The sequence below is a fragment of the Schistocerca nitens genome, chromosome 7 (genome assembly GCF_023898315.1).
Source record: "Schistocerca nitens isolate TAMUIC-IGC-003100 chromosome 7, iqSchNite1.1, whole genome shotgun sequence".
Classification (NCBI taxonomy): domain Eukaryota; kingdom Metazoa; phylum Arthropoda; class Insecta; order Orthoptera; family Acrididae; genus Schistocerca; species Schistocerca nitens.
Window position 1 is genome coordinate 208,939,091 of NC_064620.1, and position 27,483 is coordinate 208,966,573.

Here is a 27,483-nt window from a genome sequence, read left to right on the forward strand (position 1 = left end):
CTTTACAACAGATCTGTTATGTTAGAGAGGCACTCAGAGGGGTATAGCGTTATGAAGTTACCAGTGGGTGCACTCGAAAAATTACACATGCGTACTTCAAAACGTGTGCATCAAACATAATATAAGAGGCAGCTTATTCCCACGTACTCAGCCTTTTAGTAAATGACAACAGTCATAATCTATCTCTTTTTTCTGTATCTAAAGCTAATGATTTTACTGTGTAGTCTACAGACGTATGATACGTTTCTAATCCCAGTCGACAAGTAAATGTATCCTTATGCATGATGTGTTTTGTATTACAAGTGTTGTAAAAAATTTAAGGAAAGAAGTATTTTCAACAAGTACATAAACGTACAATTTTTGTCATAACGAATGACCTGATTTCCACAGTTTATATTTATTGAAGGATACATGTTACAAAAGAAGGCACATTACAAAAGCTCACAAAATTTTGTAAAAAAAATTCCTTCATTGTCAGTACCATTATTCGTACGAGAACTACCGATATGATAGGTAAATCTTCCTTAACTTGTATGTGAGATTGCTACATGGGCATAAATCTGTTTTTGAGTTAATGGAGGGACGGAAATAGATTCCTTCACGCATCCCTACATTGAAAAGTCATATTGTTTCTTGTCTGTAAATACTGAATGTCGAGGATCTAGGGGTGTCTCAGGATTCTACGTACTCTACGCAGTGCTGAAGCAGTACGTAGTAGCGATATTATCGTGACTTACTTGACATTGACTAACTGAATATTTAATGCTTTTTCAATAAATTTAACAAGCGCTTAGGAAAATATTTGTAATATCGCTGCAAATATCGTAGTGTTTCAGCAAAGGATGGTTAAAAATCACCTAAATACAATACCCGTCAAGTTGTACCAAATCAGTGGTTGTTAATCAGTCAAATAGATGATATTTGTATCGTCCAACTACTTGTCTCGCAAACTACAGTACTGTGCGTTAAGCTATACGAACATTATTGTAGGTACGTCTACTGGACAAACATTGCTTCTAAATTTAAATCGCTGCTTACTTAGAAATCTTTTTAATTTGAGAGTAGTTTCTTCGCCGAAAAAGTTAGATTATGAACTATTTCTTCCCACTAACATTTTTCCACCTCCTGATTAGAGTTTCAATCGAACACACAGCCTCTCACAGAATCAGTTATGATGTTCTGTATCAAGTGCCATGTTCTGAAAGCAACTCACAAACTCAGTTCTGAATCTGGTTGCTAATGTGAGAGTGAACCAAACCATCCGACTGGTTCCCTCCTCGTTGTTCAGTTGTTCACCGAAGCTATCTCTCCTGCATTTCGGGCCTCGACAACACACTGCTTGTGGCAACAATATGTGTAACTAGCCATACCAGAGAATCTTTAATGTTTCCTGGTTGTTGTCGACTGAGTTATTAGTAACTCGTTGACAGCAAACGAGAGACCTTGCTGTTAGTTCGAACTCTTCCGTACCATGTGTTGTGTCGTCCGAACAAGACACAGCAAGGGAAAAAGCACCACAGGCGCAAAGAAGCGAGTTGCTGCCATTTGCGCGAGTTCCATCAGCACCACGGGCGACGTTGAGGATGAAGAATCGACTTGGCTTCGGTCAATTCCAGGCTAGTACAATCCGCCAATTATCGGACGACAACGGACAGAAGCCTACTCAGAAGAGAGATCAGCTCTCACCAACTTGGTTATATATCATCGTCCAGGGCTAGCTTACAAGGGAACGGTCTAATAAGACATGTCGAAATCTACCCTGAATTTTTTTTTGCACAGAAATAAGAAAACGAAAGAAATGCACTGTTAAAATTTTAGCTACTAAGAGGTACTGCAAGTATTAAAAAAAGCAGAAAATGGCCAAATTCGTAGCGCGCCTGCATCCTACTGGCGCGTGCGCAACTAGGCGTGCGCGCGCGCACGCACGCACACACACACACACACACAGACACATACACACACACACTCACACAGCCGAGGCCGGTGGCACGTTTGTAAACAGGAAACACGACACAATCCGATCTTAATTTGTAAACGACGTTTCAGCTTACCGTTAGCTGATAGTTTCTCCAACACTACAGTACACAGATACTATTCCCTCGAATTAGCCATACAAGTAACATCTATTACAAATTATCAGTTGCTTTTCACAGTATTGGTAAGTACTGACAACACAGATGAAGCTGAATTAATATTTATTGTGCATTCGTAACGCATGCCTGCTCATAGTACCTTTTTCTTCTTCAAGTTTGACACTGCTGTGGAATCCAAATAACGTTTTCAATTTAGCAGTGATTAAATATGAAGAACGTGATTTCCAGCCGAAATCACCTACTTCTCCTGAGGACGAGCGTATGTGTCATTTGTTAGTTGATTTTCTTGACATTCAATCGAATGGTATCGCCATTTCGTTTGAAACTGTGGATATGTTAGAAGAAATAGAAAATAACTGTGACGATTCCATGAATTTTGGTTCGGAAGACGTCAGTTGCGCTAGTAACACTTCTGAAGAAGAATACCTTCCAAGCCTAAAAATACACATACTTTAAAAGCTTTCAGTGACAAAGAAAAGGCGGTGAAATATTGGTTAAACGAGGGAGGGAAAAAACGCTTGAAGTTACGCAGAGTGCAAACGCGTTTTCGTTTCGTAAAATCGTTGCGTGAACTGTACAAGTGGAAGAATGAATTACATGAATTGACAAATATGCGCAAAAGGGAAACCCGGGACCATCTGAATGAAAAACTGTTCGAAACATTTAGAACTCCTCGTGGCATCTGGCATGAATATTGCTAATTTCCAGGCTTCGTCGACCTAGCTACGCAGGTTCAAGAAATCGTACAGAATAGGGATTCAAAAAATTACCAAGTTTACGTCACGTAAACGTGTAGAGCGGCTTCCAGTGATTGACAATGCTATAGAGAAATTCATAGGTGACTAAAGACTAAACTTGCTGTTATCCCTGCAACTGCTGTTTACAACGATTTCGTGAGAGAACTGCGTGCACACAGCACTTTACCATTTTGGACAGAAAAAAAGACGGAGTCGGTTGCCCAATCAATGAATGAAATGACACATTCATATACGATAATGCCAGTGATATGTATGAGTGGTTTATTGTTAACGCAGCTGCATATCTCTCATCAAGAACGGCAACGCAAATTGGAACAAAAAATGGACTATTTGGTTGCAAAAATCTTGTAATCGACGTAGCAAAATCTGGAAAAATGAGAAAGAATAATTTTCAGCATTTCGTTCGAAACGTATTCCTACCAGCTGCAGAAACTAATTCATTGCTTTTGTGGGATTCACGGTCTGGACATAACATTGCCTCTGTTTTTGTGGAGGACGACGAAAAATCTGTAGATGTAATGTGGATTTCACCTGGAACTACTAGTGCGATTCAACCTCTCGATAAAGAATTTTTTCGACAGTGGAAAAAATTTTTCACGAAATTATCAGACAACATAATTTCCGATACCTCTCTCATTTCAGGTACTTCAGCTGAACAGGATCCTTAAGCTCAAGTCATTTGTGCATTACAAGTTTTCTTCGTCACGCTTTACGAATTTGATCAAGTATGCAGTGCGGTTCTGCAAACGAAGGCCGCGACCATTTCTGACTCCATCCCAGTTCTGTCTAAATAAAACTAGTGGTTACTACGAAGTGCCTGAATGCATAAATTTTTCCTTTGTCCGGTGTGCCTGGTGCAACAGATACTTCGCATTTTTGTGACAACTACAGGGAATAAACAGAGAACTGTTTCACTGACAGTCAAATGTACAGCATTCAAACATTATTATAAGGAATGATCTAGAGGAACTGTTATAAAATTTAGTACAACAATACACATTTCATTTCAACGAATTACAAGTCCTCATTGGTGCAAGTCGTCTGTGACATCAAAGTTTGCCATGATTTTATTTTCCTTGGTTGTCACTTTTGTCAGAATTACATGTGCAAGAATTGAACTGTGGATATGAAGTTATTCAAAAAAACGTTAGTATAGTTTAAACTAGAAATTAAGCTCGAGCAAAAGATAATTCTGTCTTGTGTACACGGCACGCCTTTTGCAAGTCTTTCAACTGGACGCCACCACAGCTATCTTCCGTAGTTACCTAATTGGAAAACGGAGACCTGAAGCTTAACGTGGAATTTGAACCACATGCCTTTCGTGGCCACTCTAACATCTGTGAGAAGTGAATGTGGTTAAATATCGTCGATCACGATTCAAAAATGATTCAAATGGCTCTGAGCACTATGGGACATAACTTCTGATGTTATCAGTCCCCTAGAACTCAGAACTACTTAACTAACCTAACGACATTACACACATCCATGCCCGAGGCAGGATTCGAACCTGCGACCGTAGCGGTCACGCGGTTCCAGACTGTAGCGCCTAGAACAGCTCGTCCACTCAGGCCGGCCGTGGATCACGAAGCACAAGCTATGCCACTAGACCATTTTTGTTTTAGATAAAAAAAAAACAGAAAATAAGATGACTATTAGACCTTAAACACCTAGTGGAAACGCTAGCTGTGTCACCTCTTGAGATGATGCTCGGCGACTGTAATTAGTTTTCTGTTTATCTTCCCCCCCTCCGCCCCAAACGTAATGAGAAGCCAAGGAAAAATGGTAGCTGACATACAAGGGACGTTTTGGACCATTGCTAAGAAGAGATGGAAGTGCAATTCCGTGTAAAGTGCACGACCTCCAAGCATGTCACACTTCCATACAAACTGAGAAACTTAATTTCTTCCTTCCCTGCACCACTTTGCATACTCCGTCAAGAACAATGCGCTCGCCGTGTAAAATATCCCTTACTGATTAGCAAAGTTTCGCAGTGCGGCTCTAACAAGGTACGTTTGTATACTGTATGCCGAATGTTGTTGTTGTGGTCTTCAGTCGTGAGACTGGTTTGATGCAGCTCTCCATGCTACTCTATCCTGTGCAAGCTTCTTCATCTCCCAGTACCTACTGCAACCTACATCCTTCTGAATCTGCTTAGTGTATTCATCTCTTGGTCTCCCTCTACGATTTTTACCCTCCACGCTGCCCTCCAATGCTAAATTTGTGATCCCTTGATGCCTCAAAACATGTCCTACGATGTTAACAAATTTCTCTTCATCAGAAACGATTTCCTTGCCATTGCCAGTCTACATTTTATATCGTCTCTACTTCGACCATCATCAGTTATTTTACTCCCTAAATAGCAAAACTCCTTTACTACTTTAAGTGTCTCATTTCCTAATCTAATTCCCTCAGCATCACCCGATTTAATTTGACTACATTCCATTATCCTCGTTTTGCTTTTGTTGATGTTCATCTTATATCCTCCTTTCAAGACACTGTCCATTCCGTTCAACTGCTCTTCCAAGACTTTTGCTGTCTCTGACAGAATTACAATGTCATCGACGAACCTCAAAGTTTTTACTTCTTCCCCACGAATTTTAATGCCTACTCCGAATTTTTCTTTTGTTTTCTTTACTGCTTGCTCAATATACAGATTGAATAACATCGGGGAGAGGCTACAACCCTGTCTCACTCCTTTCCCAACCACTGCTACCATTTCATTGCCCTCGACTCTTACAACTGCCATCTGGTTTCTGTACAAATTGTAAATAGCCTTTCGCTCCCTGTATTTTACCCCTGCCACCTTCAGAATTTGAAAGAGAGTATTCCAGTTAACATTGTCAAAAGCTTTCTCTAAGTCTACAAATGCTAGAAACGTAGGTTTGCCTTTTCTTAATCTTTCTTCTAAGATAAGTCGTAAGGTCAGTATTGCCTCACGTGTTCCAACATTTTTACGGAATCCAAACTGATCTTCCCCGAGGTCCTCTTCTACCAGTTTTTCCATTCGTCTGTAAAGAATTCGCGTTAGTATTTTGCAGCTGTGACTTATTAAGCTGATAGTACGGTAATTTTCACATCTGTCAACACCTGCTTTCTTTGGGATTGGATTTATTATACTCTTCTTGAAGTCTGAGGGTATTTCGCCTGTCTCATACATCTTGCTCACCAGGTGGTAGAGTTTTGTCATGACTGGCTCTCCCAAGGCCATCAGTAGTTCTAATGGAATGTTGTCTACTCCCGGGGCCTTGTTTCGACTCAGGTCTTTCAGTGCTCTGTCAAACTCTTCACGCAGTATCTTATCTCCCATTTCGTCTTCATCTACATCCTCTTCCATTTCCATAATATTGTCCTCAAGTACTTCGCCCTTGTATAAACCCTCTATATACTCCTTCCACCTTTCTGCCTTCCCTTCTTTGCTTAGAACTGGGTTGCCATCTGAGCTCTTGATATTCATACAAGTGGTTCTCTTCTCTCCAAAGGTCTCTTTAATTTTCCTGTAGGCAGTATCTATCTTACCCCTAATGAGACAAGCCTCTACATCCTTACATTTGTCCTCTAGCCATCCCTGCTTAGCCATTTTGCACTTCCTATCGATTTCATTTTTGAGACGTTTGTATTCCTTTTTGCCTGCTTCATTTACTGCATTTTTATATTTTCTCCTTTCATCAATTAAATTCAATATTTCTTCTGTTACCCAAGGATTTCTATTAGCCCTCGTCTTTTTACCTACTTGATCCTCTGCTGCCTTCACTACTTCATCCCTCAGAGCTACCCATTCTTCTTCTACTGTATTTCTTTCCCCCATTCCTGTCAATTGTTCCCTTATGCTCTTCCTGAAACTCTCTACAATCTCTCGTTCTTTCAGTTTATCCAGGTCCCATATCCTTAAATTCCCACCTTTTTGCAGTTTCTTCAGTTTCAATCTGCAGATCATAACCAACAGATTGTGGTCAGAATCCACATCTGCCCCTGGAAATGTCTTACAATTTAAAACCTGGTTCCTAAATCTCTGTCTTACCATTATATAATCTATCTGATACCTTTTAGTATCTCCAGGATTCTTCCAGGTATACAACCTTCTTTTATGATTCTTGAACCAAGTGTTAGCTATGATTAGGTTATGCTCTGTGCAAAATTCTACAAGGCGGCTTCCTCTTTCATTTCTTCCCCCCAATCCATATTCACCTACTACGTTTCCTTCCCTCCCTTTTCCTACTGACGAATTCCAGTCACCCATGCCTATTAAATTTTCTTCTCCCTTCACTACCTGAATAATTTCTTTTATCTCGTCATACATTTCATCAATTTCTTCATCATCTGCAGAGCTAGTTGGCATATAAACTTGTACTACTGTAGTAGGCATGGGCTTTGTGTCTATCTTGGACACAATAATGCGTTCACTATGCTGTTTGTAGTAGCTAACCGGCAATCCTATTTTTTTATTCATTATTAAACCTACTCCTGCATTAGCCCTATTTGATTTTGTATTTATAACCCTGTAATCACCCGACCAAAAGTCTTGTTCCTCCTGCCACCGTACTTCACTAATTCCCACTATATCTAACTTTAACCTATCCATTTCCGTTTTTAAATTTTCTAACCTACCTGCCCGATTAAGGGATCTGACATTCCACGCTCCGATCCGTAGAACGCCAGTTTCGTTTCTCCTGTTAACGACGTCCTCCTGAGTAGTCCCCGCCCGGAGATCCGAATGGGGGACTATTTTACCTCCGGAATATTTTACCCAAGAGGACGCCATCATCATTTAATCATACAGTAAAGCTGCATGTCCTCGGGAAAAATTACGGCTGTAGTTTCCCCTTGCTTTCAGCCGTTCGCAGTACCAGCACAGCAAGGCCGTTTTGGTTAATGTTACAAGGCCAGATCAGTCAATCCTCCAGACTGTTGCCCCTGCAACTACTGAAAAGGCTGCTGCCCCTCTTCAGGAACCACATGTTTGTCTAGCCTCTCAACAGATACCCCTCCGTTGTGGTTGCACCTACGGTACGGCTATCTGTATCGCTGAGGCACGCAAGCCTCCCCACCAACGGCAAGGTCCATGGTTCATGGTGGGGGGGGGGGGTGTACGCCGAATATTCACTCCAAAAACTAAAAACTAATAGCACAGCGTTCATAGACAATGTTCGGTAACTCGTGTTCTCTGCAGTTCCCTCTAGGATAAACGATTCTACCCACATAAAAGAGAATGGTAGTTAATTTTCTGCAAAAGCTCATTCGCATGCGTTCGCTTCCACTCGCTCCATTGTAAGCCAGGCTTTAGGTGCTTAAAATTGGTGTCTGTGAACCCCGGATAATTCCGCTACGCGGCGCTCCGTGAGTGATTCGCCGAGTCGCACGCTAAGCGGGTAGAGCTGTACAAAACGATGTTACAAGCTGCCCTTTGCGTGAAAAAATGTGTAACTTAAAATTTCTTACAAAATACTTGTAATGGCTCTTAGCACCTACCATTTTTGGAGCGCATTTCTTTCGTTGTCTTCTTCCTGTCTAAAAAAATTCAGGGCAGGCTTCGACATGTCTTATTGGACCATTCCCTTGTTAGAGAGTGAACTCTTACAGTGAACGCATAGTTGTAACTGCATTCGCTATCTACAGTTAAGACAACCTACGATTATTTGCACTTAGCCATAGGGGTCCTGTTTGTGTTGTATACTTCACATTTCAACTAGATAAGTAGGTCTTTTAACTCAGTTGTGTGACTTTGTTACCAATTTGTTGGAGTTTTGTAGAACATTCGTTCTCCTGTCCTGTTACCTGATCTGGGGACATAGTTCTGTAATAGTGGCAGGGAGAAATTGTCTTAGCGATACACTGCACCAGGATCCGTTTCAGGAGCTCACAAACTCGGCCTCCACAGCAGCAGCGACGAGGCCTTTACAAAACTGGCAACGAAGGTTTACAAAACCATGTGCGTGATTGTTGACGCTAATGTGACGGACGTCCCGTGGCTTCATTGGACGATCGCACTCTTGAGGTGGAAATAAAGGCCACTGAGTGGTTTCCAGCAGGATGCTGGAGACATTACCCTGGTTGCCCAACTTATGTTACATGGTGAGTTGAATATTTTGAGGTTTCTAACATATCTATACCCACACTTTTAGGCTGGATAGTCAATGTAGAAGCTAAAAAATTACAGAAGATTTTCATAATTATAAAAAAATTGAAACTACTGTGCTGCTGTGCTGTTTCAGACTTTCCGGAAGGGTCGGCCGGATTGGCCGTGCGGTTCTAGGCGCTACAGTCTGGAGCCGAGCGACCGCTGCGGTCACAGGTTCGAATCCTGCCTCGGGCCTGGATGTGTGTGATGTCCTTAGCTTAGTTAGGTGTAATTAGTTCTAAGTTCTAGACGATTGATGACCTCAGAAGTTAAGTCGCATAGTGCTCAGAGCCATTTGAACCATTTTTGAACTTTCCAGAAGTAATAACTGTTTCAGTAGTTCAGGAGTGTCGCGTTACAGTGTGGTTTTTTTTTTTTTTTTGCCTACTATACTTTTTTAGATTTTTACAGTCATCCCCTTTTGTACGCTCTTTTCCATAATGTTTCCACTTTTATATCTATTTTCAGCCATATTTTCTCATTTATGTTGTATTAAATGTCTTCCTGTTATGTACTTACTGTCTTTCGGCTGAAGAGCAGCGCCTATGCTGTTGCCAGCCCACCCCGGATGGGGGATTGAAATTAAATAAAGGAAAAAAAAGCAACACGTCAGTAAGCACCTGAAGATTGCGACAAGTGATTTCGTTGAAATATTTTGCAGCTTCCACAACACTATTCGACGCGACGACCGTGAGCAAATGAAGCTACTGAACTGCTGTAACTTTCAGCGCACTAGCCTGTAGGCCGCAATTCAGAGGTCCACAATAAGGACCCACATTGTGCCACACTCTAAAAATATGCATATAATTGATGCTGTCGCTAAAAAGTCAAGTAGTCATCGACATTTAACTGAGCAACACTGGCACACCTTAAGGCAATCTGTCTCTTCATAGGCATTCTGGCCGGCCAATGTGGCCGAGCGGTTCTAGGCGCTTGTCCCCAACCGCGCTGCTGCTACGGTCGCAGGTTCTATTCCTACCTCGGGCATGGATGTGTGTGATGTCCTCAGGTTAGTTAGGTTTAGGTAGTTTTAAGTCTAGGGGACTGATGACCTCAGAAGTTACGACCCATAGTGGTTAGAGCCATTTGAACCGCAGACATTCTGTCTTTTCAGACTGGTCCTACTAGTGACGAACGTGTTGCGTCATCGAGGGGAATAATCCAAAGATACAGACAAGTAGCACATTTGATGGCAACCAACCTCTTTATCCTTTTTTTCTTTTTCTTTTTTCAAATGCTTGTCTTTTCTGGAACGGGTTTTATCATACTTTATACTGCAGATATTGAAACAATAAATCCACAGACTGGCATCAAAGGGCGTTTCTCTAAGACTGAAGGCTACGGTCGATCTATCGACACATACTTCCTTCCCTGAGTGCTCGTTATTTCAAAATTAATAATGATCTATGGACAGCTCACAGAGCAATTGTAATTACATAATAAAAAATGGGCAAACAGCACGCTAGAAAACTTTTAATTTTTATAAGGATTTTTCACTTTGCTTCCATTTTTACCATGTATCCACGTTTGGTTAAAATGAGGTCATTCCTCGTGAAATACACAGTGTTAAAAATTGATGTACATACTGTCACACAAGGAATGTTACTAATGTCAGGCTAAGCAATTGTAGATTGGAAATGGGAAAAGCTGACAGTGCGGAAATGTCAAAATGTAAGAAAACAGAAGCATACAATAATAGGTACAAATTACAAACCGTGTTATTCGAATAAATGCCATCTATGACAGTTTCACATCATTTTAACGTCTGACAGTAAACGCGTTGCAAAATTTATAACAAGTTAGCAAGTAAAAAGTAATAACATAAAAATTTATTCAAAGATGTAAGTCCCATGCTTCACTTCAAGAGAATCACTGTATGTGCGGAACATTACCTCACTTATCTCTGAGCACTAACTAAGAATACAGCATTGATATCAATGACCCAACGAGAAATAAAATTGGCTGTATTTAAATCAGGTACCGCACTTTTCTTCATCTTTTAATTTGTTGGTCGGAGGAAGTTGAGCAATATTCCCTAGAATATGAAGACCATGCTGTTTGGAACCCAAAATTAAACGATATTTTTTAAATTATTATTTCACAACATCTAATTCAATTCTGACCTACATTATGTTGTGGCAGTTGTTTTTTAGCAAAGCATTTCCTTTCCAGAATGAGATATTCGCTCGGCAGCGGATCGTGCGCTGATATGAAACTTCCTGGCAGATTAGAACTGTATGCTGGACCGAGACTCCAACTCGGGACATTTGTCTTTCGCGGGCAAGTTATTAGTCTGTTAATACCATCTTAATATTCGAGCGTTTTGTCACCCAGGGTGGTCCACGTTGCACTGATGGGGACAATACGCTCAAATCCATCTGAGCTACCCAAGCACGATTCACGCCCCGTGTTCTCAGCTTCACTTCTGCCAATACCTCGTCTCCTACCTCGCAAATTTTACAGAATCTCTCCTGCGAATCTTGCAGAAGTAGCACTCGTGAAAGAAAGGATGTTGCGGAGACATGGCTTAGCCACGGCCTGGGGGATATGTCCAGAAAGAGATTTTCACTCTGCAGCGGAGTGTGCGCTGATATGAAACTTCTTGGCAGATTAAAACTGTGTGCCGGACCGACACTCGAAATCGGGACCTTTGCCTTTCGCGGGCAGGTGCTCTATCACTTGCCCGCGAAAGGCAAAGATCCCGAATTCGTGTCTCGGTCCGGCACACAGTTTTAATCTGTCAGGAAGTTTCAGCATTTCCTTTGTTTCTTACATAGGCTTTCTTTGAATTGTAGCTCATTACACTTCTTTATGTTTCTAATCTTGCCTTTCCTTCACATCAAAACACTGAACACAAAAGTTTCACATCGGTGGTAACGAAAATGACGTAAACTTGCGAAAAGCTGTTTATTACATGTTTACACTGCAGTTAGAACCGTGCGGCGATTCAACATTGGCCGTGTCACGAACAAAGCAATTTACCTGCGCCAAAGATAGTGGAGATATTTCGTAGTACAAGCAGGCTCATCTGGTACGTCCAATGTACCTCATATTATTAGCCATGGCACGTAGAGCCGAAGTTTCACATTGCAGAACAGGCTTAAGACGAGGTATCATCAGTTAGAAGATACAAATATTACTGGCAACTGAGAAGCATTTGCACCGTGTGGCGCACTGACCTGCTGTGCGGCAGCGTGCGGTACATGAAGGGGTGGTGCGGGGGCGGCACGGCGGCGGCGTGCGGGGGCGGCGGAGGCACGCGCGGCAGCCCGAAGTCCAGCGGGTAGCCGTCCGGGTCGTGGTAGGGGTCGAGCGCGCCCGGCGACGGGTGCACGTCCGCTGTGTGGTGCTGGTGCGGGTGGCCGTGGCCGTGCGGCAGCTGGTGGTGGCGCAGCGGGTGCAGCGGCACCACGTTCTCCATCGCCTCCTGGTAGCTGCCGCTCTCCCCTGCACACGTCCCTGTCCACGTCAGGGGTTACCTTCACAGTCAGCGTCTAAAGCTAGAGTCAAAACTACTGTTCTTGCATTGCCAGAGTGTCACTAAACACTCGGTTTTGACAGTGAAACGGTGAATTCGTGGTAACTATTGTTAATGGTACAGGTGACTGACTAACAAGGCAAATAACTCCAGACGATACTGGTGAAGCTATCAGAGCTGGTGAACTAAAATGTCGGCTGAAAGACCTAGGTATTAAGCAGGGCTGACAAAAAGATATTTACCCCCAGTCGACCTCAACCTAACATCGCTTCTGGCCTTAATGATGCCGTCAGTTTGGCGAGGGAGAAAGTCTGCAAGGTTATCCTAGTAGGCCAAGTCCAACACAAGCGACTACTTGCCGATTTGGTCTTGTGCGGCTACCAAAGTTAGGTGTACTTGATTGCTGTGTTTCATCCATTGTTATACGATGGCTATTCGGAAAGTATGGAACGATAGGTCGCGAAATGAAAACCACAATGAAAATCAAAACTGTTTTATTTGCAACAGTTAGCTACACCTTCCAGCTACTTCTCTACACAGTCGCCACTCAGACTTAGCGTCGTACCAACTGTTCGATTCCCTCGTTATAAAAGACAGCTGCCAATGCTTTTCGACAAATTTCTACTCTGGTCTGCTGCTAGTTGTCTGTGTCAAAATATTGTCTTCATAGCCAGCGGGTCATTTGAGCAGAGATCAACCTCAGGGGTAGCCAATTACGGGCTGTATTGTGGGTGATCAAACACTTCCCATCGAAAACGCTGCAGGTGCATCTTCACTGTCCCTGCAGAGTACCTCCGAGAAGTGTCGAGTAGAACGAATCGCATGACAGTTATGTTATGTGGATTGCATAGCTCCAGGCGACATCTTTCACCAGGCCCTCATACTTGGCGGGAGACGCTAATTTCTAGCCATCTTTACGTTCTGACGGTGAGCTCAGAACTGAAAAGAGCGACATGATGCGATCGACAGGCGTACTAGACAGTGCCTAAAGGATCTGTGCAAAGTTTCATCAGATTTTCACTGTATTTTCCAATTCGCGACCGATCGTTCCTTACTTTCCAAATAACCCTCGTAAATAGTCTCAGACATTTCTATGGGATTAACATCGGATTAGTTGGCGAGCCACTGAAGATGCGATAACTTACCAAAGATGTGGGTTAAATCACACTTTCAGACCCGTCGAAATCTTGGAAGAAAAAAGCGTTCGCAGAACACATCATGAAGATACAGAGCCGGCCGGTGTAGCCCAGCAATTCTAGGCTCTACAGTCTGGAACCGTGTGACCGCTACGGTCGTAGGTTCTAATCCTGCCTCGGACATGGATTTGTGTGTTGTCCTTAGGTTGGTCAGGTTTAAGGAGTTCTAAGTTCTAGGGGACTGATGACCACAGCAGTTAAGTCCCATAGTGCTCAGAGCCATTTGAACCATTTTTTGAAGATACAGAACAGAAAGTAACCGCTGCTCACCGATAATGTTGAAATAAACATGTCTGAGCTCACATGAAGGTACGAAAAACACCTTCAAAATGTGACAGAACCACTGCTGTCGATGCCTGGCATCGATTGAAGAGACAGAAAATCGTGACTCGTCGGACACATCTACAGGCCTTCAGTCAGCTGTGTGAAGTTTTTGAATGAGAATTTGCTCCTTAATACGCCATTGTCAGCAGTGTACTTTTGCGAGACAGTAGAATCGAGACGTTTAACGCGAAATATTGAGAATTTTTCTCGGGAACTGAATGATATGACCGACAGCACGAGTTCCTGTCTCGTGCGAAACCGACCGTCAGTGACAAGGCACAACACTATTCTCCGGTCCCTGTCGGGTAGGATATTTTTATGACCACTGTTCTTATGTTGCGTTACATGGCTACGAGTGGTTCAAAATGGTTCAAATGGCTCTGAGCACTATGGGACTCAACATCTTAGGTCATAAGTCCCCTAGAACTTAGAACTACTTAAACCTAACTAACCTAAGGACATCACACACACCCATGCCCGAGGCGGGATTCGAACCCGCGACCGTAGCAGTCCCGCGGCTCCGGACTGCAGCGCCAGAACCGCTAGACCACCGCGGCCGGCGCTACGAGTGGTACACTATTCTGTGTAGACTCGTTTGATAGTCCTCATTGGTACACCAACAAATCGAGCTAATTCAGTCACAGTGTGACCATCGGCACGTACAAATACAATACCTCTTTTCTACAATTTTTTCACGTCTTCATGCGCTTGTTCCATTAAACTGACTCGCACACGCGTATCACCTCTCTGCTATGAGTTACATGGGTAGTGGACTACCATCTACAGTGCTAGAATGCGAAAAATGAGTTCTTTTAGGAGGGAACTAACATTTATTCCGGTGGGTTCGTGAAGGCTAATGCTTAAGTTCTGCGTAACCCTCGCCGCTACATACGGTAATGGAGGAATTCATCAGCTTACCCGTGTTTGAGATACCAGTTTTTCAGAAGGGTTGACGGGGGATCAACTACAGCACCTCGTTGTCGAAGCACTCATTACAGAAGGATGGCAATCTTCGTTTCGACGTTCGAGGAAGCTAAACCGACCGGTTTCTGTCCCATAGATTCATAAACATAAGACTGCCTTCAGAGAATGTTGGAAGGAACGTTCGTGGCGAAACCTGAAATATCATTGTACAAACAGGATCTCGCACAGACGAGGTTTCTGTTAGGCAAGCTTCTAGTGAATCTCGATGACCGCATGACTTTTCGGTACAAGTTACTACACAAAGAATCTAACTATTACTTCAACAGAAATACGACTTTTTAGTCAAAATATAGGCTAATGAAGAAATCTTGTCTAAAGGACTGCTTAAGAGTTGTTGTTTTGCAGGAGGGGTGAAGCCTAACATATCTCCCAGCGTACCTTATCAAATGCACTGTGAAAAGGAGATTCTATCTCTGCCAAATGAATCCACACCAGGCAGTTAATGTGTCCTGAGCCCATCATAGCTTAAAGAAATATTCAGAGAACTTGAATGCTGACTTCATATGTTATCATTACATCTGCTTCAGCTTTTAGAGATTGTATAACGCTCTACCCACGCTGTATTTCTTCCTCCTGAATGGTTTTCGTAAAACCACAGCAAAGCTGTTGTCATACCTAACGGAACCGTTTGGAGATATAGAACTCACACTACATTTTTAACGGATTGTATCTAGCAAATAAGTTATCCGCTATAGCATGAGAATTATCTACTAAATCGGTGATAAAATTTTCAACAAATTTGTAATCAACTCTGAGGGATCTTCTTTACACGGCAACTAAGTTTGAGGCTAAGGATTATAATATAATTTATACAAACTCAGAAGAAAAGCTATTGGGAACAACGGGTATAAGTAACGACATATAATCCTGCGCTTTGAAAACGAAGGATAAAAGCTTAAGAATTGGTAGCAGCCAGTTGCGGGAAGACCTACGGACGTCGGGCATAACCTAGTCCACAAGTTCCCGGCATAATTTGCAAGCTTAAATTTTACTGCACCTCGACGATAGCCTGTACGAATTGGAGACAATAACACCCTGGCTGGAATTCTCCAAGTCACACCTCCTTCACACCTGAGTGAAGTCAGTGTTGTTTTCTTATTTTGGGTTCTTGACATCGTAAGGCCAGTTCTCTGTTACATAGTATTTGACGTGTTATAGTAACTTGCCTATGAGTGTTTGAGTGCATGATCCTCGGTTAGTGTATGGATCCAGGCCACATGTCGTTCAAGTGTACGAGTATTCACTGTTATAAGTTCCATGGACGGAATTAAATTATAGCTTCATTTGTGTGGGATGCCAAGCAACCTTTGTAGATGAGTATGCTTGAGTTATTGCATCAGATAGCGCCAATAATTTCGCTTCTAAGTTGTAGTAACTTCAAGGAGTGTTAAACTTATAACTTGTATCGGTAGTCCCCTCTCATTCTGAAACTTGGCCGCTCGTTCCCTGTTCGCTGGGACAGCCGTTTGCTGTAGCTCTCAGCTTACATTGAATTTTGGGCAATTGTATTTTTATTAAAGTTTGTCAGCTTTCCTGCTGGTCTGTACCGGTTGGGACTTACATTTAAATCGTATGTACTCTCAACTGAACTTGTATTTTGAACAACTGTAATTTTATTTAAGGGTCATTTTCAATGTTCTGTTGAAGTGTCTCGTTTGGGATTTATATTTAAATTTTATACTTTCCCAGTTGGGTCTGTTTTGCGGGACTGCGTATTTTCTGATTAAAGTTTATACATTGTCAAGCGGACTTCCAACAGGCACAATCAGTGGCGTGACTTGTCTTTCTCATATTTATTTGTGAGGTACCACAGTGGTAATCACAGTTTGTTCGCGGATTTTCTTTCTTAGGAAAAGGACGGGTTCTACTTATTTTCCTTTGAATGGGATGTACATAGTCACAAAAGAAAAAGGAATGTATCTGTCAAGGCTAACTCTACAGTTTGCAGATCAACAATTTACAGCATCTAGCGATTACATTAATCTGTAGCGTCCTGTACTCCTACTTCTAAATTTATCATCAAAATATAACACATATGACTAAGGACCCACTCCACTATTGGTCAAAGGAAGCGACGGGATTGTATAAAAATTTTTAACAAACTTTAAACACCATATAGCAAGTCAAAAATTTGGCATGTATGTTAAGTCACTTTGTGGAGCTAGATGCAAAGCGTGAGATAGAAAGTAGATATGATGAACTGATAAATAAAGGGAAGAAAAGAAAGTGTGTTAAAATTTTATAAAATAATTTCCTTACCACATTTTGTGCAAAGAAATGTGACATGGACATTAACAAAATTTAACTCATCAATACAAGATATTTCGAAATGCATTTCTTGAGGTATCTTGTAGGATATAATCGGCATGATAAGGAAAGATATGATACAATAGGCACCTTGTTAACAATTTTCGTAATAACAGAGTGAACAGCCCGTCTTTAGAGTAACGAGAGGAAAGAGGGTTATCACGATTAACCATGATAGATTACCAACAAAATTTCACAATTGTAAGTCACAGGGAAGAAGGAATATAATATAACTGAAGACTAGATAGAAAGATATATCAAGGTCTTTACATGAAGGAGTCGTCCTGGAGGAAAAAGGAAAGTTCGATTAGGCAGGATAATTTAGAGGAGTTGATATTTGCATCGGTTTCGCTTCATCGGTACACACGCAGATCGAACACGTTTAACAGGTTTTCGCATAATAATGTCTGCCAACACCCTCTGTGAATATAGAGGAAATAAAAAAAAACCTTTCTAATATTCTGTTCAGTGCCACCCTTCAGGAGATGAAAACATTTAAATGTAAGAAATGGCTGATAGCAAAAACGGAGTGGGTCAACAGATGCCACGCTGATTGGTATGACACAGAAAATATGACAATTATAAAAACAAGTCAAACCAAGCTACGTCTAGACATCTAAAATCGACTTGTCTTGCATTCTTGTAAAATAGATACGTAATTCTAACATTTCCCGGACGATGAATATTCTCTACTGATCGCATTCATCACTTACCGGTGTCACCCTTACTATTCCATTCGCCATCACTAATTAGCGCGCTGTCGACGGGAAATTATACTCGAATTGAGTCCTTCCTTACGACATTTGATTGTTTCCTGTCTAAGATGAAAACTGAAGTCTGCAGAAAAAAGACCTCTTTATATTTGAGTTGCTCGCTCACAGCATCGATAATTCTAATCTCAAAGAAGAACATATCACTGTGTACCAGACGGAGGAAACGTTTATTGCTCTAATTGATGGAGTTTTCTACATTTAAATTAAATTATTCAAATTTATTGTGATTCTGAATCAATAAATCGTTATGATAAGCTATGTCTGAGATCTCCAGTTTCTTGTGAGGGTTTTTGATGATTGATCTCAATACAGTTCCACAGGAACCCACGGAACAACCTGACACATCGACGCTATGCAAAATCAAGACAGGATTATCAAATTTTCGTATAATATATGAAGTATTTAATCGACATCTTTGTTCATGCTTGCGTTACGATAATACTTTAGCCTACACAAATCTAGAACAGCTTCAACAGAATAACAGGCAGAGTTAAAATCGCAAAGTAATAAGTCAGTATCCACCGAAATGATTAGCCATCTCCACAGTCAAATGAAAGTCGGACGCACATGATGTAAACGTCAGGAAGTTAGTTCTTCTGATAACGAAGAGATTACTTCAAAAAACGAGCATTGGCCTGTGATTACGTCTTTCTATGAGAGACCCGTTCTCCAAGTAGGGCTGGACGAGTGACTTTCGCTGGAGAGCTGGTATGAATTAGGAAAGACGGAAAGAGGGAAGACGTACGGGTATAGCTGAAGTTGTAAAATTAGGTTGTGTGACTTGCCAAGGTAGCTCAAGTGCTATCCGTTTTCCCTATTAAATACAGCAGTATAAGTTCAATTGTGCGCTGCACTACAACCTCTCAGGAGGTTTAATGATGAACATTCAATAAATTTTACTTTGAATGTTCTGAGTTGATTGTGCATTTCTCCATCAGTAAAATACTTCAGTATATTCTTCTTATACTTTACTTTGCGATGCTCTTGCTATGCAATAACTTCAAATAGGTTGTATCTTCGACAGGTAGTCATCACTCCCCACAAACCTTTCATTTCCACATAAATAAACAATTAACAACCCGATTCAGTTTTGAAATGGACGTTCATCAGCTTCCTTTGTAGCAGCAAAGAATTAAGGAAACAATGTGTGCATGATTAATCATTATCAGCAAACGACAGCGATGAGTATTAAGAAAAAATACTAAGGAAATTAACTATCGTTAACAGTTACAAATATATTCAAAATCACTACATGTATGTTAGAGCACAAGTATATTGCTTTCTTCAGTCTTATTTGTTATGTTCATGTAATGGCCCTCCTACTCAGCTAATTCAAATGAATGCAATGAATTATTAAAGTCCATGACTACATTTTATAAGATTTATAACGACCGCAACATGACTTTCAGCATAGCTGAATAGTGGTCGAATCATGTGAATTGTTAACTACTACAAAAATTACTATTAGAACTGGTGTTTAACAGAAATGTCCCCTAGGGTATTAACACATTAATTAAAAGTTTATTTTTTTTTTCAAACTTAAATGTAAGGCTATAACAGAATCTTTGTGATATAGATAAATAAACATTACAAACACTTTTCGTATGTGTTATGCCTCTGTACTATCCTAAACCGAAATCAACTGAATTCGTTTTTATTTTTAAACTGATCTGCAGTCAGTTACCTTCCATATACTAAAACCAACGAGACAGGGTATTTTGAGGATCCAGCAGTCCGCCATATTCAGAAGAAGCTGCTGCAGCCGAACCCCACTGTAAACTGATACCAAGGCTTATAACCTAAAGGCCAGCATAACATGGACGGCGCCTGCGCCATCCACCACCGGTGTCGCTCCATACTACGGACTTGTGGTGCCACCGGTAGTAATACTGGTGCAGACGAAGTGTCGCAGTCAAGAACTATCCTCAAATGCTCACGTGGGTAGTATCAAGGAAAGTTGCGCTCCGATCTGCAGTAATACAGCGTTCCACGCACTACTATGAGGAAAGCTCTTGTGTCTATTAATCCTGTTGTTTGTCAGTCTATCAAGCCTGAACAGCGCAAACTGTCCGGCTGATGTAAGCCTTCACCCACAAACACATCGACGTTTGTGCGTTCTGGGTTCCTAAGTCCCAAATCACCCTTGAAAAAGCCAAGTACTGCCCTAATCTTGGCAGGTGGATGGAACACTCTGTTAATGGTAAATATTTTTAAAAGTTTTCTAATCTTAAAGTATATGGCTCCAGCATGAGGAGTAATGGCGGCAGAAGTCCTTCACGCAACTCCACGGAAGGTCTAAACTTCACAGTCGCATGAATCTGCTTCTTGGCGATCTACTTTCCTTGAATACGGACGCCAAGTGTGCAAATTCCTGTGTTATACTATCTACATCAGAAAAAAATACGTTCTGCGTATCAGAGTTCTAAGGACTGTACTGCGTTTGTGCTCTGGAGGCAACTATTTTCATGCAGATAACGGTCGATATGTGTCATTTTTCAGTGTCCCAGAATATCATTATGATTTTTGTAAACCATAACGTTCAAAAATGGATGCTTCCAATGACTTTCCACTTCAGTGGCTAATTTAATGCTGGTATGAAGACGTTTGAAGTGGCCCAAAATCAGTTATGGGAATAACGTAAAAAAAAAAAATAAATAAATCTGTGCTTCGACTGATCTCTAGCAAGAAATTGATTTCATAGCCAAAGTACCCCGCGTAACATCTTCAAAATCTTCCATGAATATATTCGCAACTGTAGGTGACAAAAGTCTATCCAAAGCCAGTCATTCAATCTGTTGAAAAATATTGCCATTAAATGAAAAATGCCTGGATATCAACACATGACAGCAGCTTCCACAACCCCAAGCAGTTTTTCACAAATCAAACTCAACCAAGTCACCCCAGGGACGCGTGTAGATAGAGATCTAACATCAAAAGAACAACCTTTATGCAGCCTCAATAAGAACTGGGGAGTATGGGGAGAAGAAATCCGAATGATGCAGCCACAAAGATGTCAGTCATCGAATAAATTTAACAGAATAACAGATGCGGTGCTCGCAGTTGTTAACAAATAGACGTTTGTGGTTTCATCAGATAGTGCTTTGGCGCCCCCAAATTGCTAAGTATAGAGTGTGAGTGTATTCCATCCTCAAATGTTTTTGGGGTACCATACTATCATGGAGAAAAGTTAGTACAAAAATGCTCTTGGACAAATCTTCTACGTAATCTTTAGTAAGCTTCGTCATTTATTAGTGGATCTGTTCCAAGGATGTAATCATTCCCTGTGTCAGAACATCTGAGGAAATGAACAGCCACACTCTTCGAAGAAAAGATGTTTTCCCGCGTTCGTCGAGACCGACGCAGCCTTTGGTACAACCCATGTCTAATTTCTTCTGCCTCAGGCAGGCTGCTTGGTGCTTTTTCTAGAGACCAAAAAGTTCCATATTCGGTAGTCTCCATGGAGATCAAGTAAAATTTAAACTTTCACCCAACTCTGCTGCTGTGGGGCTGTCCAACTTCTTATGCAGCTGTCTTCGCGTGAAACAAATGTGGCGTATTCAGCATTTGGCTAGGACGCTCTGTTATCCTTTTACCCTCCTGCTATCGACAAAAAGAACAAATCTGGCAAAGGAACGTATGATACCTTCCACAAGGTATCAAAAGTAAGAAGGTGAATGCACCTGAGACCTTCCCCAGCCTCCTGCTAAATTTATCCAACCTCCTCACAATTTTCACCAGTTCTTCCGTAGAGGTACTTGTGAACTTTCAGGATAGCGGACTGAAGACTTCGACTTTGAAACAAGCGAGTTTCTGGAAATATGTTTTATGTTTGAACACATGAACATGATGCTCTTAACCAAGTTTTGGATTACTTCAGCCCTCTTCATCCAAGCACTAAATTTGGTATGAAGTTGAAATTGATGGGAAGCTTCCATTTTTATATGTGATGATTTACATAGGACATTGTGTTCACCGGAAACCAACGTATAGCCATCGTTTTCTGCATTCAAGGCGATGCCACTTACCGTGCTTTCCGATGTGGATTGTCTAACACAATATGTTGAACACTTGGCGTCTGTATTTAAGGTAAATGGATATTCCAACACTCAGATTCCTCGAGGTATGATGTTTTGAACATCCTTGGAAGTACATGAAGAGGATCTGTGCCCACTATTCCATATGCTAGAGGCATATCCTTTATGATTAGAAGAATTTTACAGAAATTAGACATTAAAAGAGTCTTCCGTTCTTCTGTCTATGTTACTTTTACATCTACATCTACATATTAGGGCTCTACTCGGATATGCAGGGAGTTATTTGGGGTCTAGGAATCCTGGTACACAATAAGTTCCGAGTGAACGTCGGAAGACTTGAATCGGCCTGGACAGTTCAGAGCAGTAGTATCGAACACCGCCATCGGGCGAGAATACAACAGCGTGAAAAATCTGCGGTACAGAAGTATTGTTTAAACGAGGGACGTCGGATAAAATTTGACGAGACCCTCATAGTCACCATTATGTCCGGGTTTGGAGACAGTAATCATCAGGAGTCAACTGATGTTAGGTTGGCACAGAACTAGACTGCAGCCTTGGCGCACATACATACATGCATACATACATACATACATTAACCCTTGCTCCATAGACCATGAATACGACAATTCGTAATGAAGTGGAATGCGTCACTTTAGCATAAGTTTTCTTTACACAAAATAATATATTTTTTTGTTTTTACATATATTACTTCATATCCAAGAATTCATCTATTGAGTATAAGGAGTTGTCATTCAGAAATTCTTTTAATTGACTTTTAAATGTTTGCTGGAGATTTTTCAGACTTTTAATACTATTTAGGAAATGACCAAAGATTTTTGTGGCAGCCTAATTCACCCGTTTCTGTGCCAAAGTGAGATTTAATCCAGAACAGTGAAGATCATCCTTTCTTTCTAGTGCTGTAGCTACGCACTTCACTGTTATTTTTGAACTGGAATGGGTTATCAATGACAAATTTCATAAGTGAATATATGTATTGAGAAGGTACTGTGAATATCCCCAGTTGTTTAAATAAATGTCTGCAAGGTGATCTTGGTTGAGCTCCAGCTATTATTCTGACTACACGTTTTGGTGCAATGAATACTTTCTCTCTTGATGAGGAATTGCCCGAATATATGAAGCCATATGAAAGCAGTGAATGAAAATCGGCATAGTAGGCTAATTTGCTGATATTTATACCACCAAAATTTGCCTTAACCCTAATAGCATAAGTAGCTGAACGTAACCATTTCAGCAGATCATTGATGCTTTTCTGCCAGTTCAATTTGTCATCAATGCACACACCCAGAAATTTTGAGTATTCTGCCTTAGCAACAGACGTCAGTTCATAGTCTATATTTATCAATGCTGTTATGTCATTTACTGTACATAATTGTATAAACTGTGTTTTCTCAAAATTTAGTGAGCAGCCATTTGCAGAGAACCACTCAATAACTTTCTGAATAACATTATTTGCAATTTCCTCAGCTGATTCTTGCTTTTTGAGTGTGATCACTGCGCTTGTATCATCAGTAAAAAGAACTAGCCTTGCATCTTCAAGACTACAGATTGGAAAGTCGTTATTAAGTATATCTTAAGAACAATAAGGAACCCAAGACTGAACCATGTGGGACACAATTCTTGATACCTCCCCAGTAAGAGGACCCTGCTGGTTTTTGCAGAGTATCAGTACTGTTAATTTCAACCTTCTGCATTCTTCCAGATAAGTATGATTTAAACCCTTTGTGCATTGTCCCACTCATACCACAATATTTAAGCTTATCTACAAGAGTTTCATGATTCACACAATCAAAAGCCTTTGAGAGATCATATAATATTTCAATGGGTGATGTACAGTTATTCAATGCTATTAATACTTGATCAGTGAAAGCATATATAGCATCTTCTGTTGGAAAGCGCTATTGAAAATATAACTGACATTTTGTTAGTATTTAATTTTTGTAAATATGTGATGCTACTATTGAATACATTACTTCTTCAAGAAAAATTTATAAAGCTGTCAGAAGTGAGATTGGGCAGCAGTTGTTAGCATCAGATCTATCCCCATTTTTATGTAGTCTCTCTGGAAAAATGCTCTGTTTCAGTGAGCTACTACATATGTGGCTGAGATTCCTACTTATTTGTTGGGAACAAGCTTTTAGTACTCTGTTGGAAATGCCATCAATTCTATGTGAGCTTCTAGTTTCAAGCCGGCCAGTGTGGCTGAACGGTTCTAGGCACTTCAGTCTGGAACCGCGTGATTGCTACAGTCATAGGTTAGAATCCTGCCTTGGGCATGTATGTGTGTGATGTCCTTAGGTTAGTTAGGTTTAAGCAGTTCTAAGTTCTAGGGGACTGATGACCTCAAATGTTAAGTCCCATGGTGATCAGAGCCGTTTTTATTAGTTTTGAGTGAATTTACTATATTTCTAATTTCAGTAGAAGAGGTGGGTTGAACTTCAATTTTATCAAATTGCATAAGTACTGCCTCTTCCATATACTGCATTGCATTTTCTAATGAATAGCTGGATCTTATTTTCTCTACAACACTTAAAAAATGATTATTCAAAATGTTTTCTATTTCTGACTTCTTGTTAACAAACTTTTCATTGTGTTGATAGATATATAGTCTTCTTGTGCTCTTGGTTGCCCTGTTTCCTTTTTAACAATATTCCAAATTGTTTTAATTTTATTATCAGATGTGCTAATCTCAGACATAATGCACATAGTTCTGGACTTTTTAATAACTTTTCTTAATACAGTGCAGTAGTTTTTATAATGTTTCACTGTCTCCTACCTTTGATATACTTTTCCCTTTTCTGTTTACAAGATATTTTCATCCATTTAGTGAGACGTGGCTTTTTACATGGTTTCTTACAACTATATCTCACTATTTTCTTAAGGAAACTGTTTTGAAATATACTCACAAAGGTGTCATGAAATAGGTTAAATTTTAAATTAACATCATGTTCCCTGTACACCTCATTACAGTCTAGCTGCTGCGTGCGTTCCCTAAAATTCTGAATTGCCAAATTGTTAACTGAACGCACTATTTTGGAGGACTGTTGTGCATTACTGTATGGAGCTATATCATATACTGTAACTAACTGTGCATCATGATCAGACAGACAATTCTTAACAGGAAAAGTTCTTGTTTGATTAAATTTGTCTTGGTCTATGAATACATTATCTATCAGTGAGCCGCTTTCCTGTACCACCCGAGTAGGAAAAGCAATAACTGACGCGAAAGTGAAAGAACCAAGTAATACTTCAAGGTCAAGCTTTCTATCGGATTCTTTCAGAAAATCTACATTGAAATCCCCACAAACATTAATTTGATTTCCTCTGTCCGACTGGTAGCACAAAAAAGAATCTAAATTTTTAAAAAATAATTGAAAATTTCCCAATTGGGACCTATACACGGCTACAATTATAAAAATGCCATTATTTAGTTTACGCTCAAATGTACATGCTTCTGTATGTTGCTGTACGCAAATTTTTTTTACATAGTTTCCAAATTTTTACGCTATGACAGATTTTAATTTATATGGCAACTCCTCTCCATAGCGTCTCTACTTACATGTGCTGAAAGCTTATATCCACCTACATTTACCATTGCAGTACCTGTGACTTTATGATGTCTCGACAGGCATAGTACATCTATTCCACTCTCAGTTTCTAAATCTTCGAAACAAACAAGAAGCTCATCTACTTTTTTTTTATTCCCTGATATACTGATGAAATATATTAACTTTATTTTTCAGTGTGCTTTTATGTGAATCTGGTAACATACTAACATTATTTTTCACTGTACTGTTATGAGAATCTCGTGATATTTTCGCATCTCTAGTATCTGCCTGTCTGAATTTCTCATTAAGCTTCATTACAATCAATTTAGGATTATTGGACACTGATCGCAGCCTAAAAAAATACTCCCACGAGTTTCAGTGCTCCCCCACTCCCCCATAAAGATTTTGCTATCGTCTCAGCCAGTTTACCCTTCCATTTCCCATTGAGATGCAGGTTATGTCTTGTGAAGTCACACCTACCAGTACCATCAACAGGAACCAAACCTATGCCTGACAAAGTAGACTCCCAAAGCAGCTGATCTACCTCCATACTGACCCTCCTGACGGAGCTGTTCAATTGGGTCAGTTTCGAGCGGGACTCAGTAGCAGCAACGTTGTCTGTCTTGAAGATAGTGAACAGATGGATCACCGAAATATTGCTTCATGGTGATTTTGGGATACGGGAACAAATTCGACGACACTATCAAGAATTACTACTCTGGGGAAGCCTATACAGGCACAGTTACCTTCCGTTATTCTTTTGTTTTCTGCTTAGGAGCTCATTGTTCTTCTCGTTTGACTTAATTCTGTAAAAATAACTAGGACAACGTACATAAATAGATATGTACATTGCACTTAGTCTTATTACTTTTCTAGCCCGTGTACAGTTTTAATGTGAATTTCCACGGGACAACGTATATAGATAAATATGTACATTGCACTTAGTCTTATTACTTTTCTAGCCCGTGTACAGTTTTAACGTGAATTTCCAAGTAGTACTATATTTTCCTTGCATAAATATACTGGCATAATGGTCGTGAATGCATCTGGCAAAGCGAGGTAATTATATCTATTTTTACAGTAGTAATAGTTATTCATATTACAAGTTGACTGTGCATGCATCCTGTTTCTAATCTTTCATTGTGACACGTGGAACAGCGCCGGGGTGCGAACACTATGTTACGTCAGGATGGTCAATTCAGGACGAAGTGCACGTCGCTGAGTGCATGTTACAAACTCCTCGACGGTAGTGATATCAGAAACGTTCCGTTTGTAGCAGACTGATGGTGACCCCCTCCAGTTTTTAATCTTTTCGTAATAATTAAGTAAAATCCACAAAAGGCACAAATTACAACATTCCACCTGAGCAACATATACCCTAATTACTGTGAGAAAATATAAAACAATGGTAGATCAATCCTAAATACCTGGGCGTCACCGTAGAGAGGTCAATTATCTACCGGCACCATCTTGTGAAAACTGCTGCAAAAGAGAGCAGCCAAAATAATTTACTGTAAAAGGTACAAGACACTGCTAAGAACAGTTAACGCTAATACTTTGCGAAGTGAAACAATGGCTTTAGTTTATTAGTTAGCTGAGTGCTGTTTATCGGTATGGTTCAACAACTCCCCAACTCGCCTTGAGATAGTTCAGCTTCGACAAGCGACGCGAACTAAATGTGGTAATCTTCTGCCAATGAATATTCAGTGGCTCATTATGCTATGAAACATTACATCAAGTGGGATATCACTAGGTTACGGGCAATATTACAAAAGAATCGACCACTACACATAGACAGGTTCTACAAGGAGAGAAAAATCTCGTCATGCAGCCTGCATAGCCTCCAGGAGCTTGA

At 40.6% G+C, this 27,483-nt stretch overlaps 1 protein-coding gene across 2 annotated transcripts in view; it reads right to left on the reverse strand.

Moving 5' to 3' along the window:
- The window catches only part of LOC126194873 (uncharacterized), an 81,739-nt gene that overhangs the window by 21,660 nt on the left and 32,596 nt on the right, over nucleotides 1-27,483 (reverse strand). The window contains exon 3 of one of the 2 annotated variants that reach the window (XM_049933219.1): nucleotides 12,146-12,413. In XM_049933219.1, coding sequence (XP_049789176.1) covers nucleotides 12,146-12,413 — 268 coding nt within the window. Of the gene's footprint in view, nucleotides 1-12,145; nucleotides 12,426-27,483 lie in introns of both variants that reach the window. The other variant, XM_049933218.1, reaches the window with a different exon arrangement.